At 47.0% G+C, this 18,205-nt stretch overlaps 1 protein-coding gene across 13 annotated transcripts in view; it reads left to right on the top strand.

Annotated features, from left to right (window-relative positions):
* Ppip5k1 (diphosphoinositol pentakisphosphate kinase 1) overlaps positions 1-18,169 on the top strand; it is a 46,042-nt gene extending 27,873 nt beyond the window's left edge. For 4 of the 13 annotated variants that reach the window (XM_085834522.1, XM_085834523.1, XM_085834525.1 and 1 more), the window contains exons 28-33: positions 906-1,031; positions 1,746-1,808; positions 5,816-5,998; positions 7,401-7,538; positions 12,102-12,215; positions 16,293-18,169. In XM_085834522.1, the coding sequence (XP_085690648.1) occupies positions 906-1,031; positions 1,746-1,808; positions 5,816-5,998; positions 7,401-7,538; positions 12,102-12,215; positions 16,293-17,152 (1,484 nt within the window). In that variant the 3' untranslated portion in view covers positions 17,153-18,169. The remainder of the gene's footprint in view (positions 1-905; positions 1,032-1,745; positions 1,809-5,815; positions 5,999-7,400; positions 7,539-12,101; positions 12,216-16,292) is intronic. The other 9 variants (XM_085834528.1, XM_029473453.2, XM_085834530.1 and 6 more) reach the window with 7 other exon arrangements.
* Positions 18,170-18,205: the final 36 nt, after the last annotated feature.

Raw genomic sequence — 18,205 nt, forward strand, 5'->3', positions numbered from 1 at the left:
CTCTGTGAAAAAAAAATCAACAACAACAAAATCAAAATCTCTCTTTTCTAACCAAACACAGTCCTTGGAGTAGAGAGGACTTGATTCCCGTCCCCTTAGCTCCTGTACTGTGACCCTGAGCAAAGGAGACAGACCCTTCTGGATCTGTTTCTTCACCTAGTATATAAAATGAGAAAGTTACACTAGATGGTCTCTGAGTACCTTCTGACTTTAAAAGTAGAAAACTCATACTTGTAAGTGGCAAAAAAAATCCCTGGAGGATGGGGCGTTAGATGAAGAACTTGGAATTGTATGCCAGCCAAGTACCTAAAACCCTGCCTCTGGTTTCAGTGAGAGCCTTTCCCTTTCAAACTTATAAGGGGCTAGATTTCTAAGTCTCTCAAATCTTCTTCCAGAGTGAAGTACATCCAATTAAGTTGAAGGAAACGTGGGCCAGTGAGGTGGTTCAGCGATAATGAATCTCACTTGCTGCCAAACTTGATGACCTGAGTTTAATCCCTGGGGCCCTCATGTTGGATGGCGAGGACTGGGTACAGCAGGCTGTCCTCTGGGCTCCAGTGCGTGTCATGGCATGCATTCTCCCCTCCTCCCACACGTTTTAGGGAGCCTTCCCTATTCTTTGAATTAGAGAGCACCTGGAAAGCACAGTGCACCTCAGTGGCTTTGAGTACCTAATAAGACTAACCATTTTTGTACTGGCCTTTTGTCTGCCGTGTAGATAGTCTGGAGATTTGCTACTTTGCTTGCCTGGTGTGGCTATGAACAGTAGTGAACACTCTGTGGTTACTTGGAGTAGCCGCTTTGTGGTGGCGCTGAATGGCTGTGTGTGTCTTAATGTTGTACAGCAGAGTTGGGTGTCCTGAATGCAGCTTTGCGCGGCTACTAATGTGCTCCCGGCCTTGCAGGCTCACAGTGTACAGGGCTGTTCAGCACCACAGTGCTGGGTGGCTCCTCCAGTGCTCCGAATCTTCAGGACTACGCCCGCACCCATGGCAAAAAGCTCCCGCCTGCCAGTCTAAAGCACCGAGATGGTATGTGGGTGGTTTTGGGGGGCAACTCTCTCTTTCTCTCTCTCTTTCTTTCTTTCTCTCTCTCTCTTTCAACTTATCCCCCAGCAAGCATAGAGCTCCAGAACTCTTCATGCTTAAGATGGCACTGGCAGTGGCCTTATACCAAGCTTTCTTCATGGATAATAAATGGGAGAAGGAGCCAGGACCCCTCCACTCCTCCATTTGCATTCCCTCTCACCATACAAATACTACTTATTTATGCTTCTCCCTTCATAATCTCCCCCACACAGCCTGGCTGCATCAGTTTGTACTCTTTCCTGGATTCTGGCCTGTAGGGGTGAGGACCACGAGGATGATCTATGGTCAGGAGGAATGCAGTGGAGTCTTGGCTACATTTCAGGGAATCAGGGTTAGGGATGTGGTAGTCGCTCAGCTAAGGTGGAAAAGTGACATGGAAGGACACTGGGGGAAGGGAGGGAAGTTTCTATACAGATTTTACTTCCACATGGCTAGGAGGAGAACATGTTGGTGAAATTAGGGTTGTTTGGTGGGACTATGCTGTGGTCAAGTGACACCAACTGCTGAGAGATTACAGCAGAGGAAGTAAGTGAATATGGAAGGGGATGGGACCAGATTACACGTTGAGGAAAAGAACCAAGCACACAGTGGGCAGATTCCAAAGCCGAGGGTGGGCACAGGGGTGGGTATAATCCCCGTGATGTCTTTTCTCCCCAGAGCTCTTGTTTGTCCCGGCCGTAAAACGATTTTCTGTGTCGTTTGCAAAGCATCCGACTAACGGTACGTTTGCTTCTGACTCAGCATCATTCCTCCTCCTCCTCATGTCACCTCCAGACACTGCACCCTGAGTTCCGACACTGACTTTGCCTCTCCTTCCACTATACTGACACCCTGCTTTCTCTGAATGAGCCCCTCACTAAGTGTCCCTCCTGGGGCATTTCCCTTGTGACAGCCTTAGCCTTAGCCATGGCTGTAAGCTGGATAGGCTGACCTATCTCTGTGGCAACTCAGGGTCTGATTTCCATAATCACCATCATCATCACATCACTTTTGTCAGCATCAGCACCAAAACATCAGTTATGACTCTCCCTTTCCTATCACATACCCGGCAGACGGTTTGCAGACAGACCTAGGTTCTCCTTCTTAGATGAGAATAGCGTTACCTAACCTGGGCTCATTTCTTCTCTCCCTGCTATCTCAGTTTGTGCAGTTTTGACCTTCCGAGTTTACTCCCCGGATCTTTTGATGGGGTCGATGATGAGTGTATTCTTCTTTTGGAGCAACCCTACAGTTGCCTATAAGAGCTTTGGCTTTGGATGTATCACTTACCATCTCCATATTCCGTCTCCTGCCATCTTGTGTACTCTGTGTGGCTCTTGTGTTCCTGACATCTGCTTTATGTTTTACTAACCTAGTGCCTGAGCCTAGAAAACAGGGGATAAAAGAAAAAGAAAAGAAAAAGGAAGGGAGGTATTAGGTAAGGAGAAAGTGTTCCTTGAGGGTTCTTTCTTTCATTTCTGTTCCTTTTTCCTTTTTCTTTTTGGCTGAATGTTGGTGCTGGAGATTGAACCCAGGTATTTGTGTATACTGGCCATATGTTCTGCCAGTGAGCTAGGCCCCAGCCTCTGGATCTTAAGTTTTCAGTTTCCCAAGGCCAGATGGACCTATGGCAACACTATCTCAGAGAAGCTGGGAATGAAGAGTTGAGATGAGAATCCTGGCAAAACTTAGAAGGAGTAACATTGTAAGTGTATAGAAGAACTAGGTCTGTGGGCACTGCACTGTGAGGGGAGCACAGCAAGAGAACCTAAGACCCACTCCCTACTGAGCTTTTATTTTTATATCCTTAGGGTTCTTTTTTTCCCTCTATGTTGTTTCTTGTCCCCAAGTCAATCCAGTTTTGTTAGATATGGCTTTCTTCTGTTTGATAGCTGGGATGCAAACAGAAGATTATTCTGATTTCCTGTACCCACACCCACCAGCTGCCTTACCAGTGACAGGTGTTAGACTTTAGCCTGGCCAGGCCTTGCCTATCCTCTAGACATTGCTGAAGTCTCTTCCGTGGTTGGTGGCCCTAAATTTATTCAGTCCGGCTCCACCTCCAGGCTCGCTCTTCCACCTGTGGCTGAAGTCTCCATTCACACTGACATGTCTGTGCTAAGTCATATAGCCTCACATAGCACAGTCGTCACAGCATAGAACTTCATGCCCAACCCCAAGCCTGGGACTGGGACTTAGAGAGTACCTAGAGTAGCAGGAGCTTGGGAGTCTGAAGTAAGAGCTAAATCAAGTAGCTCCTAGTTTATTAGGCACCATAAGAAAAGATCCAAATCCATAAAACAAATCCACAAAGCTATATCTCCACTTCTCTGAAGCCTTGGTTGGCAGACTCAGCAGCTGAAGAAACAAGAATTAGTTTTGCCATAAGGAAGGAAAGAAAGGAAGACCTGGACAATTCAGGAATAGTGCAGGAGAGCAACCCAAGGTCTCTGACAGCCTTGCACATGCCCTCAGGGTTCTTCTAGCCGCAGGTTTTTCTTGTGCTTGAGCTTGGAGGTTAATGTGCTTGCAAAGCCCAGAGTCTGGGATTTACCTGTTAAAATAAAAAAATTGGAGCTATTGTATTTGGCAAAGAAGATCATCTTGATGGAGTTTAGCCCTTAAGACAACATGAGAGCTCTATCCCATGGCAAAGGGCTTGCCTTACTGACTCAGCAATTCCAGAGCTTTCTACAATTGCTTGTGGCAGAGTCTTCATAACAGCGTGCCAGCCTACCACCCATCACCACCCACCACCTCCTTGCATGATGCCTGGCTTTGCAACAGCAGCTGAGAAAACAAACATACAAGCAAACAAACAAGCAAACACCCCCAAAACTGGACCTGGCTTTGGAAAAGAGATAAGGCAATGCTGTCTCCATCTTAAATAGAAGAGGAACCCCTAGAACATCATCCCTGCCTGTGCTCCTGGTGAGCTATATAATATCCTGTAACTACAACCAACACACATGTGTGTCACATTGCTAAACTGTGTGACGAACTCACCAAAGCAAGTTAATCTAGTGGGAAAGAGCCAGTGGCTCACCCTCATCCAGAATGCCAGATTTGTCCCGCATGGCTGTGTGACCACGGGTACAGTCAGGGCTCACTGGGCTGGTCCGCATGGCTGTGTGACCACGGGTACAGTCAGGGCTCACTGGGCTGGTCCGCATGGCTGTGTGACCACGGGTACAGTCAGGGCTCACTGGGCTGGTCCGCATGGCTGTGTGACCACGGGTACAGTCAGGGCTCACTGGGCTGGTCCGCATGGCTGTGTGACCACGGGTACAGTCAGGGCTCACTGGGCTGGCCCGCATGGCTGTGTGACCACGGGTACAGTCAGGGCTCACTGGGCTGGCCCGCATGGCTGTGTGACCACGGGTACAGTCAGGGCTCACTGGGCTGGCCCGCATGGCTGTGTGACCACGGGTACAGTCAGGGCTCACTGGGCTGGTCCGCATGGCTGTGTGACCACGGGTATAGTCAGGGCTCACTGGGCTGGTCCGCATGGCTGTGTGACCACGGGTACAGTCAGGGCTCACTGGGCTGGTCCGCATGGCTGTGTGACCACGGGTACAGTCAGGGCTCACTGGGCTGGCCCGCATGGCTGTGTGACCACGGGTACAGTCAGGGCTCACTGGGCTGGAAGGGTTGAGTGCTTTCTTGACATCCAAAATCCAAGCTCTTTGGAAACTACAGTCTCGTGGAACCGCCAGGTGAGCCAGCTCTGGCCTGGTGTTCTGAGCAGTCCTCCTCACCTGCCTTGACCCTCCTCCCTTTCCCGTACTGACTTTCTATACTCCAGCCGTTGCTCGTGGTCACATCAGGTCTTCATCCCATAGACTTCCTCCAAGATCATACGATGCTGTCCCTCTTGTACCCTTTGTCACATGACTTTCGATGCCTTCAGCACTTTTGCTGCTGAATCCCAGGCATCCACAGAATTTGCCAAGCGGCTAAAAGTATGACGGATGCCAAATCAAAGCTCTTCCACACACCAGCTGAACCAAGGGCAGAGGCTGATCATCAGCGGAATGAAAACACAAAATGATTCAATCCTCACAGCCTGAGACTTTATTTGTACAAGAGTAAGGGAAAGGACAGTTAGTCGTATTTGTATTAGAAAGAGCAGAGTCTGATGTTTTTATTTTTTGTTTTGTTTTGTTTTTCCTTCACTGTTTCAAAGGAGTCCTACTCCTGGCTTCCTGCCAGCATGGTGTGCCAGCCACCTGGCACCAGGTCTGTCTGTGGTGGCCTTCTGCAATGTTCTCAGTTCTAGCTTTATTGTGCTGCCTAGTATCATTTTGACCTTCTTCTCAGAGTGGCTTTGAATCTCTTCATCTCTTTGCCAACCTCATAAGTGCATTTGTCTGAGAAGTGGACCCTAGGGTTTAATCTAAGACGGCTCAGAGATACTCAAGGCTCCTGGCTCCAGAAGTGCAAGCTCACCCTCTTCCACAGTGATGTAACTGCTCCACAAGCACTGACTGAATTGTGCTCAGGGAGGAGGCAGGGCTGGAGTTTTAGGGTCTCATTAATGCCTTCTCTGAGTCTCACTGTGTGGTGCCAATACTCTTCTTCCGAGTGAGGGCGGACCGTGGCTCTGACCATCTTTCCTTCTTCCTGAGCTGACCTTGGGTCGAGGTGGCCCCCACTCTCAGTGACGCTTGTGTCAGTCAGTGCCCCTCATTGTCTCTCCCTCTTCTCTATCTTTGTGCTTCCTATCGTGGTCCCTCTGTCCCCTGCAGAGCTGCTGGATGACCAGCACCCTGTGGTCCGGCTGCTGCGCACTCTTTCCTCTGACTGCCCAAGGGGCTGGCCAGTCTCCTTGGATGCCACGCTGGCGCACCACCTGCACCAGTGCTCCTACCACCTGCGCCTCTTCCGGAACTGGCTGCACTCAGGCCAGGATGACCCCGAGTGCCTCTACGGTACCCCTGCCACAGGCTGGCTGCTGCCACTACCCTGCCTGGGACTGATTGCTTTGCTTACTGCATTTCTGGCTGGAGAGCCTAGCTAGTCTCTGAGGTTATGTGACGTGCATTAGTTGCTTGATTGGGATTGGGGCCAGGCTGCCTGGTAGTTGTAGCATTGGCTGCTCATCTCCCGTTCTAGTCTCCTTTCTCACTGCCCCCTAATGTTACCCGTTCTACTCAGCAAAGGAGTAATCTCTTGCCCTGGAATCTGTGTTTTGCTTTATTTATTTCTAATCTGTTCTTATCTCTCTAATCTTCTACTACCATCATCTTCAAAACCAAACATTCTCCTAACCACTCTGATGAGCTAGGGACTCCTCTGCCTCCTGCCACTAGATTATAAGGGAAGCCAAGGCACAGGGCATCAAGTGAGCATCCAGACAAGCAGAGCTGCAGGTTAAAAGATGATCAGGTATGGGAATGTGAGCCAGGACTTTTCCTTATTGGTGAAGAAGAGACTAAGTCTTCCCTGGATGGTGCTGCCCTCCCTGTTCTTAGTTCCTTCACAGAGAAGCCCTGGAACCATCTGGGGCTGAGAAAGTGCTTAGGACATGTTCTTGATCCTTCAGTTAGTATCCCAGGAGTAGGGCTATCCATTGATGTCTACCTTTGACCCTACTGAGACTTGTAGACCTGGATTATATTGTATTTTTGGAGGGGCAAGAGTTGCCTCATTTTCTTGGTGAAAGAGAAAACCTAGCAAGCCTAGGATGTTGCAGTAGAGCATAAGGAAAAGGCCTTAATGTGATGGAAATGACCAAGAAAGAACTCCCGTCCCCTACCCTGTTCATGCATGTGGTTTTCCTCAGCTGAGCTTCATGTATTGCATGCTCCAGTTTGCATCCGAGTATTCTAGCCCTTCTACCCACATCCTAAGTTTGCATGAGCCCCTCCTTGGATTCCATGCCTTCTCTTTAATCTGTTCTTTTGTTTTGTTTTGTTTTTTTCACAATCCCTGAAATCTGCTGTTCTTTCTGAGCTCCATGACCCACCGCCTCATGTTAGACCTACAGTTTCAACCCCTTGCCTCTTGATCCTTGTTTTATTGCCCCGGAAAGTACAAGAGCAGGGTGGTGCTCTTGTTAGTCCACAGGATGCTGTAGGCCCTCCATAGGTAGGGTGAGAGGTGATTCGATCACCTGGAGGCGTTAATGGGTGGACATTTTAGGAAAATTGGAGATGACATAGACTTCCTGAAGGGCTCCAAAGAGTTCCTTCCCCTGGAAATCTTGGATACCCCATTCTCTAAAAGCCACAGATCCTCTTGATGGCTCTCAGGGACTCTCCATCCTTCCTTGGCCAATTGGAGTGTATCTGGTGGGAATAACATTGACTTTGTTCATCTCTTTTCCAACAGGATTTGAAGGGTGCTCCATGGTACCTACCATCTACCCCCTGGAGACACTGCACAATGCCCTTTCCTTGCGCCAAGTGAGTGAATTCTTGACTAAAGTCTGCCAGCGCCACACTGATGCCCATGCACAGGCATCTGCAGGTATGGCAAGTACTGTGTATATCGCTAGCTCTACCTCCATACCTGTAATTTGTAGAACATGAGAAAATAATGAATTTAAAATGGGGCAGGAGAGATGATGGCTCCGCAGTTAAGAGTGCTCGCTGCTGCTTGTGCAGAGGACCAGAGAGAGCTCTACTCCCAGCACCCACATCAGGTGATTCACAGTCACCTGTCTGTTAACTCCAGCTCTAGGGGTCTTGACACCCTCTGCTGGCCTCCATGGGCACATCTGCACATCTGCACATAGACATGCAGATGCACATACACATAAATAAAACAACAGAAAACTTTTGGGAATTTAACTCAGTGATAGTGTTTGCCTAGCAAACACAGAGCCCTCTGATCAGTCCTCAGCACAGGGAGAGTGAGCGTGCTAGTGGAAGACAGAGAGAGAGGCAGGGAGGGAAAGAGAGAGAGAGACAGAGACAGAGACAGAGACAGAGAGACAGAGTGTGTGTATGTGTGTGTGTGAGAGAGAGATGGGGTGCTGTAGATATCTCAGTGAGTAAAGTACTTGTGTTGTAAGCATAAGAACCTAAGTTGGATCCCTGTAGCCTGTATTTTGAAAAACTTAGCTGGCCTGGTGGTAAACACCTTTAACCCCAGCACTGGAGAGTCAGAGGCAGGAAAATCTCTGAGTTTGAGTCTAGCCTTGTCTATATAGTGAGTTCCAGGACGGCCAGGGCTACACAGAGAAACCCTGTCTCAAACAACTAACTGATCTTGACGAGGAGCCAAATTCATTTTCCAGTATCCATGTAAGATGGCCCACAACTACCTGTAACCCCAGCTCCTGGGGCTCTAATACCCTCTTGAACTCTGTGGGCACCAGCTCTCCTGCATACAGCCACTATACAGACACACATATACATACAATTTAAAAATTAAATAAGGGGCTGGAGAAATGGCTTCGTGGTTAAGAGTGTTTGCTGCTCTTGCACAAGACCCAGGTTCAGTTCCCAGCACCCACATTGGGCATCTCACGACTTCCTAAAACTCCAGTTCCATGGACTCTTTCTTCTGGCCTCTTCAGGCAGTTTCATGCACGTGATGGATGTATAGCTAAGTAGGCACACATACACACAATTCTTAGTTTAAAAAAACAATAATAAATCTTTAAAAAAAGAATACATATAGACCCAGTACTTGGTAGGCACACACACACAAACACACACACATGCTGAGGGTTATAAGCCAGCCAGCTTAGTCTGCTTGACTAATTCCAAGCCAGTGAAGGAAACCATCTCAATCAGAAAAGAGTGGAGCTGCTGATGGTGCCAAGGTTGTCTTCTCGCCTCAACATGCACTTACACATACATGTGCACTGACACACGTGGATAGTTAGGAACTAAATGTGGGGCTGGAGAGATGGCTCAGCGGTTAAGAGCACTGACTGCTTTTCTAGAGGTCCTGAGTTAAATTCCCAGCAACCACATGGTGGCTCACAACCATCTGTAATGGGATCTGATGCCCTCTTCTGGTGTGTCTGAAGAGAGCAATGGTATATATAATTATAAATACATCTTTTTTTTTTTTTTTTTTTAAGAAACTAAATATGGAGGCTTGGCAGCCAAAGACATTAACCCAAGCTGAAAAGCACTGGGCTGTGGGCAGCAAAGATTACATGGTCACTTGACTTTTCAGACTTCAGCTATCAGAATGGGCAGATTTTTCTTAATCATATTGGTGACCCATGCCTGCTTTCTCATGTAAGCTGTGACATGATGCTGTCCTCGATTGCTTTTTATTTCCATAAATATTATGGTCAAAAGTAACTTGAGGAGAAAGAGCTTATTTCATCTTTTATCATGAAGTAAGCTGGAGAGGAACTCAGGGCTGGAGGCAGCAGCCATGGAGGAGTGCTGATAACTGACTCGTTCTCTGGGTTCACATTCAGCTGCCTTTCTTTTACTTTTATTCATTTATTTATAGATTTATAGATTTTTATTTTATATGCATATTTGCCTGCATGTATGTAGGCATACCTTATATGTGCCTGGTGCCTAGTACCTGTAGAGAACAGAAAAGACAATCAAATCCTGCCGGGCAGTGGTGGCACATGCCTTTAATCCCAGCACTCGGGAGGCAAAGGTAGGCGGATTTCTGAGTTCGAGGCCAGCCTGGTCTACTGAGTGAGTTCCAGGACATTCAGGGCTACACAGAGAAACCCTGTCTCAAAAAAACCAAAATAAAAAAAAAATTAATAATAATAATAATAATAAAAGACTGTCAAATCCTCTGAAGCTGGAGTTATCTGCAAGAGCAACTTTCCTATAGGCCACTCTAATGGAGGCCTTTTTCAGTCAAGGGTCCCTCTGCTGGATGACACTAGCAGTGTTAAACTGACAGAAACATTCATCTGTCCTCAGTTCGTTGGTGCTGCTGGTAAAGCAATTTCTTTTTAACAAGGCTGTTGACTTGCAGTGTGTTGAAGTTCTGACCTAGGCTCTAGTTGTCAGCCTGTGAGCAAGTGCCTTTCCCTACTCAGCCAGCTCCCCCTTCCCCATTTGATACTTCTTGAAATAAAAGAGCCAAATTCTTCTTCTCCCAGCTCCTCACTGGAAACAAAAATCTGCTTGTAGAGCTTAGCGCCAGAGTAGAATTGCCCCTTCCTCCCGTTGAGTAGAATTGCCCCTTCCTCCCGTTGAGTAGAATTGCCCCTTCCTCCCGTTGAGTAGAATTGCCCCTTCCTCCCGTTGAGTAGAATTGCCCCTTCCTCCCTTTTTAAAGGTTGTGTTTGCCGTCGAGCACCAGTTTGTAGCGAGCATCACACACACGGCACTCCTGTTTCCCCTTTGCTTACATTTTGTGGCAGAAGAGCCTCTTGCAGCTCACAGTGAGCTGTATGATGGAATAGCTGAGGCTATTGCAGTGGAAGCTTGTATTTTATAACGTTTTAATTTAGAATATGTCAAGAAGATGTTTGAAAACTCATCCTGGCTTCGTTTTAGACACTTTAGAAAACAAATGAACAAACAGACAACCTCAGGTGCTAATTTACTTGCTCTGTTTGTGGGAAGAAGTCTGAGTCTACCTGGGTTTAAAGGCTTCCATGAAAGAGGCTGGTGCTGGCTGGTGTGCTGTGTTCTTGTTGGAGCCTGGGCATCAGTCCTAACACGTCATCTTCCTCTTTAGTGTCAGCCGCACGGTTGATGTTGATGGGACATGTTTTTCTGAAAGAGGGCAGACCTACACAGTTGTTACTTCTCAATGAAACCTAAATATAGAAAAGTAAATAAAAGAATAGTTTTTGGGAAAAAACCCCCACAGTTGGACAACCACAAAGACATAGAAGTGGCTTTAACAACACACAACTGGGGCTGGTGCGATGGCTTAGCAGGTAAAGGTAGTGGCTATCATGCCTGATGATGTGAATTTGATCCCTGGGACCTACATGATAGGAGAGAACCAACTCCCCTAAGTTGTCTCCTGACCGTCACCCACATGCTTTGGGTTGTCTATGCACACGAGCACACATATACATACATAAACACCAAGGACCTGCGTCTGATCCCATTACCCTCATAGCAGGTTACAACCATCTGTAACTCTGTTCTAAAGAATCCAAAGTCCTCTAAAATTCTCTTCCGGCACCAGGCATGCATGTGGCGCACAGAGATACATGTGAGCAAACATAAATACACGTAAGATTAAATTTAAAAAGTCGGAGACCAATCTGAGAGCACATTTGGCACCGACCTCTGACCTCCACACCAGTGCATACACACATGCACACATACATGAACATATATGCATGTTTACACACACCCACACAGAAAAGAGAGAATAAAAGAATATTACTTCTTCCCAAGGTAGTTTGTAAGTTTAATATGATCCAATGAAACCCAATTCTGGAGGTTTTATTGAAAAACTAGGAAAAAGTATGTTAAAAAGGAAAAAAAACCCAAAATACGAAGTTGGGATTAAGGGCCCACAGTGCCACACGGGGCAGAAGACAGAAAATTTGAAAGCAGCAGGAGAGAATCAAGTGTTCACTTCCAAAGCAACTTGAAAGGTTTTTTACATTTCTCTGTTGGGGATAAGGCTCAGTGAAGGCAAAGGGCGGCCTGTGGGGAACCTCCTCTCCTTCCACCATGTGGGCCCTGGGCCCAAACTCAGGTTACCAGCCTTGGCAGCTGGCTGCTCAGCCCTCGGAGCTGGCACCTACTTTTTTAAAAGTACATTTTGTATTTTAGAATGAAACATGTGTATGTGTGTGTGACAGGAGTCAGAAGGGGGTCTGTCTGTTGAAAAGTAGGGTAACAAGGGAGAGGGACAGGGCAGAGTAATGGGGGTGGCAGATAAATGTGAACACATTACAAAAATGCCATCATTAAACCCATTATTTGTAAATAAGCAAATTAGTAATTGTATATTTGGAAAGAATCATAAAGTTTAAAAAGTGACAAAGTGGTCAGGGTCTTGAGGGTACCGTTTTTTTTTTTTCAGTCAGAGGGAGGGTAAAGTGGCTGTGGTTAGGTTGAGAGCCTGCATGATTTGCCATGGCCTTTTATTCACATGCCTCTCCCTTCACCGACACAGCCCTCTTTGACTCTATGCACAACCATCAGGCCTCAGATAGCCCGTTCTCCCCACCCCGCACTCTTCATTCGCCACCCCTGCAACTTCGGCATCGCTCTGAAAAGCCACCTTGGTGTAAGTAAACTTTTTTAGTTTCCTAATCAGAAACCAAGAGGGATGGAGGGATCGGTGGATAAGAGAGCTGTGCCGTGAGAGTTAAGACAAGGGTTAAAAACTGGGACCAAGGCTGAAGCAGTGGCTCAGCAGTTAAGAACATGCAGTGCAAGCCGGGCGTGGTGGCGCACGCCTTTAATCCCAGCACTCGGGAGGCAGAGGCAGGCGGATTTCTGAGTTCGAGGCCAGCCCGGTCTACAAAGTGAGTGCCAGGACAGCCAGGGCTACACAGAGAAACCCTGTCTCGAAAAACCAAAAAAAAAAAAAAAAGAACATGCAGTGCTTCTCCAGAGGAACTCCATTTGACCCCCACATTCTGTGACTCACAACTGCCTGCAAGTCTGACACACACACCCTCCCCCCCCACACACACACACACCACACACACACACTAAAAAAATAATAAAAGCCAGGCAGTGGCCATACATGCCTTTAATCCTAGCACTCCGGAGGCAGTGACAGGCAGACCTCAGTCAGCCTGGTCTCCAGAGTGAGTTCCAGGGCAGCCAAGGCTCCACAGAGTTTGTCTTGAGAAAAACAAAAACAAAGCAAACAAAACCCCACCCTGAGTAGCTGGGTACCGGGGTTCCCTGAGGAGGCAGAGGTGGAGTTGGAGTTGTAAGCACAGCAAGCTCAAGACTTCCCTGGGCTCCTGGGCTCCTTCAAAAGAGGAAGATGGGAATGGCCGTTCTGGGAAGCAGTCTCCTGTGCTATTTTCAAGTTAAAGCAAACAGTCTCTTCACCTCTGTCCTCCAGCCCCACTGAAGAGTCTCCTTCTCGACAGTGATTCCCAGGACCTTTCACATAAAGAGGGGTGAGACTTCGCCTGTCTTCACCTGACCTCCCTGTTGGCCTCTCTACAGCGATCCTTGCTGACAGTGACTAGAAGACAGCTTAGATACTTAGAAGTAGATAGGAAAGCTAAGAGCTAGAAAAGTCTCCATCAGGCCTGCATATGCTGTGACTCTGGCCCATGGAGGCAGAGGCTGAAGGTTTGAGGCCAGCGAAGGGCTGTATGGAGCAAGACTATCTCAAAGCACAAATAAAAGAACAAGGAGAAGAGAGAGAGAGCAGAGCCCGCTGCTCAGTGTCCTTCCTCAGGTCTCTGCTCTCACATGGTTGCTCTCAGAGGAGCGGCTTCTCCCCACGTGTCTGTTATCCTTAGCCTCTCACAGGTTGTCCTCGGTGATAATAGGAACAGTGACTGCAAGTTCTTAGGGTTCGGACACTGGTGGTAGGCAGACAGGCACCAGTGAGGAACAAATCTTCTCCTTAGCATCCTGCCTACAGGCATGGCTGAGACCACACAACCCTTCATGGAGAGCGTGACGTGAGACTGGCACGTCAGCGCTGGGCTACAGGACTGGGCTACTTTCTAACACCCTGTGTGGGGAAAATTATTTGTTCCCTGGCACCAGGAGAACAATGTCCTCAATTTAAGCTCACCGGGTGCCTTTTCTTTCTTTTTTTTTTTAAAGATTTATTTATGCCGGGCGTGGTGGCGCACGCCTTTAATCCCAGCAGAGGCAGAGGCAGGCGGATTTCTAAAAAGGATCAGCCTTGGTCAGATTCTCTTTGATACAGTGTCTTCCTGTTTCCAGAACCTGTCACTGTTGATAGATACTGTAGTGCTTTAGTGATAGCTGAAATTCCATTGATAAATATGACACTTATAAAAGGGAACTTTACTACTATAGACCCTATCATCCTTCCTGTAGACTTTAAGGTCCTTGTTATTTTTATTCTTTTTAGCTCTTTTCTTTTCTTTTCTTCTTTTTTCTTTCTTTTTTTTTTTTTTTGGAGACAGAATTTCTCAGTGTAGCCCTGATTGGCCTGGAGCTCAGAATTCTGTCTCTTTCTACCTCCTGAGTGTTGGATCAAAGGTGTGTGCCACCACCCCTGGCTGACCTAGATGGATGGATGGTTTCTGTGAATTCCCTGAATCATATGTAAAGATCAATGTAAACAGTTATATATGTACCTTTTTCCTGGAATATAATCCATTCTTTCTACAAGAACCTTACTGTTGTCTGTGACGCCCCCCCCCCCCACACACACACACACAAACACCCTGAAGCATTGTCAGTTGGGAATTGTATTATAGTCTTCCATCTTTAGGTGAAAGAAAAAAAGAAAGCGAATTTTTCCCCACACAGGATGCTAGAAAGTAGCCCAGTCCTGTAGCCCAGCGCTGACGTGCCAGTCTCACATCACGCTCTCCATGAAGGGTTGTGTGGTCTCAGCCATGCCTGTAGGCAGGATGCTAAGGAGAAGATTTGTTCCTCACTGGTGCCTGCCTGCCTACCACCAGTGTCCGAACCCTAAGAACTTGCAGTCACTGTTCCTATTATTACCGAGGACAACCTGTGAGAGGCTAAGGATAACAGACACGTGGGGAGAAGCCGCTCCTCTGAGAGCAACCATGTGAGAGCAGAGACCTGAGGAAGGGCACTGAGCAGCGGGCTCTGCTCTCTCTCTCTTCTCCTTGTGGTTCTTTCCTGGTGTCTTCATTTACAGGTTTACTTTTTCATTTTCTGCCTTTACCAGAGCTTGCCAGGTAGCTCAGGGTGACCTTGAACTTTCAGTGCTCTGTGGTGCTACAGTTGAAGGTGTGAGCTGCCATGTTTCACTCCTGATTTATAAAGGTTTTCTACATTCTCTTGTTTAATTCTAGGGATATCTCTTGCTCCAAAAATACACTGATTTCTTTAAAGAGTGGTTTGTTACTTGATCTTAGACAAAAGGTCAAGATTTGCTAAAGAAAGGATTTTTTTTTTTTTTTTTTTAGTTTAGACCATGTTGTATTATAGTTGATATAAAATTGCACATATTTAATATATGTAGTCTGATACATTTTGACATAATACCTACACCCAAGCAACCCTATTCTACCGAGTTCTCATACAAATGACAGAGTTGCCATAGATCCCAGCAGTCTGTCTTCTCAGTATAGTTTCCATGCACTTGAGATTGGTTTTAAGAAGAACCAGAATTCTCATGTTCACTGCAGTTGTATTCATGGTAGCCTAAATATGAGAATTACCTCAATGCTCATTTGTTGAGGAAAATCTGGGTGCATCAAGGGGACCTTGAGCTGTTTCCTCTTCAAAAAGTAGCAGATCTCCAAGAGAGGACAGCCTCAACTGTGGTCCAAGCATGGGGGCGGTCATCCCAATTTAGAATCCAAACTTGACAGGAGCACCCAAATTCTTGATTCCAGGAGGGAGAAGGCAAAGCCTAGTGAGTGAGGGAAACTGGGGCTCTAAAGAAAGGATTCTTAACAAAAGGTGGACATCACATTTAATTAAGAGCCTTTCTCCCTTTTTTGTTTTTGTTTTGTTTGTTTTGATGGATGGTCTCATAGCCTAAGCTTCCCTTTGACTTGCTTTGTATAGCTGAGGATGACCTTGAACTTCTGCTCCTTCCACCTACCAGGTGCTGAAGTCATAGGTACACACCACCATTCCTGGCGTTAGTGCAGTACTGAGTCCTGAGTTTTCCACATGATCATAAGCTAGCACTCTACCACTGAGCCGTATACAAAGTCTCCTTAGCTGGGAACATTCCAACAGATAATATTGTCTTCTTCATCTTCCCTTCTTCCTATCCATATCTTTACACCAAACCTATAGGACTAGAAACTGTGGAGATGGAACCTGATAATCAGTATTTTAAGTATTTCCCATAGTTTTGATGTATAAGAGTAATTGTGAACCTTTGGGACAAAATGTTTACATGTACCCAAAGTTGGAAGGAGGAGCCATGGGAATTTAGAGTTGGGATCAGAGAGTATTTGTAAAAACTAGATGAAGTGGGCCTCATTCTCTTGAACCTTAGGTGAGCCTTAGCATCATTAGGTTAGTGTGACCATTTCTAAGCTGAGCAAGTGCATATATTGGCCACATTTAGGAAGAATCCAGACCTTTTCTCCAAAAACACGAGCAGCAAAGTTAATGTGCTCTAGGGTTTAATGTCCATGCATGGGTAGAGCCTCCTTTTGCAGCTCGTTTGACTTGACCTCCTAACTCTGCTTTACAGACAGCAGCGGGCCTTCCAGTACTGTGTCCAGTGCTGGCCCTTCCTCTCCTACAGCAGTAGATGGAAACTCACACTTTGGCTTCAGTGATCAGTCCTCTGTAAATATACATATGACTGAAGAAAAGCAAGGCCTTGGGTTGCTCCAGGAGACTCCTAGAGATGGAACACGAGACCTCCATATAGAAAGACAGCAAGAGCTTGCTGAGCCAGCTCAGCCCCCTCAAGAGCTACCTGTGGAAATCTGCCCTTCAGGAAGTCAGGGTGTTACCAAGGCCAGCCAGACATGCCAGGAGGTCCCGGACATTGTCCAGCCGTGTCACGACATCCATGAGGAGATTGGCCAGCCTCAGCAGGAGGTCCCTGACATCAGCCAGCTGTTGCTGAAGGACCATGACACTACTACCAACACGTGCCACCCGTGCCAGGCCAGCCAGCTGTCTCAGAAAGTTTGTGAGGAAATTTGCCAGCTTTGTCAAGACAACCATGAGGAGAGTAACCAGCTATGCCAGGAAGTCTCAGTAAAGCTGGGCAGGATGGTCCATGGATTCCCTGTAAATGTTGATAGCACGGCCGAGGAAACCCTTATGGAAACTGGCAGACCAACCCAAGAGATCCCTGAAGATCCATATCAGGAGTTCTCTGTGAAGGTTGGTGTGCTGGCTCAGAAGGCCCCTGCCATCAGTGAGCTATCTCAAGACATCCCTGAGGCTGACAAACCATCCCAAGAGCTCTCTGAGGAGACTGAGCTGCAGGCTCAGGAGGTCTCTGAGGAGACTGAGCTGCAGGCTCAGGAGGTCTCTGAGGAGATTGATCAGGAGTCTGAGGTGGTTGATGAGCTGCCTCCTGAGGATATCTCCTAAGTTCAATGTCTACCCAGTGATGTAACACTGAAAGCCAGTCTCTGGCCATGACCAGCACTCACCCCTCCACCAGCACCATGTGACTCATAGTCTTGTCGTTGGTTTCCCACTCTGCCAGCTCTTTGAGCCAGCAGCCTTTCTGTTGGCTAACACACAGAAAGAGCCCCACGCAAGCTCTTTATGCCTACCGAGGAACCATTGATGTTCAGAGAAGTTGTTGGCTCTTCACTTAGCCATGGAGTGGGAAATCATAGATTGTTGGAGGAAACGCCACTTAACTGCTGAAGATACGGTGCTGAGGGAACAGCAGATATAACATGGAAGGTGGCAGGGTCTCTTCTTGTTGACTGAAATATTCACAACTTTTTAGGGTACCCTCAGTTCATATGTGCAGTCAAGGAAACTCTTAACTTCACTAGCACAGGCTAGCACAGGCTAGCACAGGCTAGCACAGGCTAGCACAGGGGAACCACCTGAAATGTCTGGAAAATAGAGTTCCAATCTCAAAAACATCTGTCATGGCTACTCATGGTTTAGACTGAGCTCATGGGTGTTTCCATGTAATTGCCAAGTGCTCCCCTGCCTAGTCCTGCTTCTGTGGACATCAGCTCAAGAGAAAAATAGATATTAGATTGCCATGCAACTTCAGAGTGACTACTTAGACTGCTCTGGGAGATTTGCATCAGTCTATGAAGCCAGGCCTCCTTTTGTTGTGGGGCTGTTGGGTTTAGAAGATGCTGTAATAGAGAGAATCAAGTTCTATTTTAAACAGTTAGCAGAGATCAATGTTGTACAGACATGAGCAAAGATTTAATATATATATATATATATAAACATATATATTTCTGTAGTTTGCCAGGGACAGACTGGCCAAAGATCAAACACTCCAGGGTCCCCAAGAGGTTTGTCCTTATATCATGTGTCTTTATGACCATATGTGATTACAAAGCTTTTCCCAAAGATCTAGGGATGGGAGTGGGTGTGGGTAATGTAGTCATTGGAGTCTGGGGCCGGAACATGACAAGTGCTCAATAAACACAAAATAATGAGAGC

This window comes from Mus caroli, unplaced genomic scaffold (genome assembly GCF_978045245.1).
Source record: "Mus caroli unplaced genomic scaffold, Mus_caroli_1 scaffold_2, whole genome shotgun sequence".
Taxonomy (NCBI): Eukaryota; Metazoa; Chordata; class Mammalia; order Rodentia; family Muridae; genus Mus; species Mus caroli.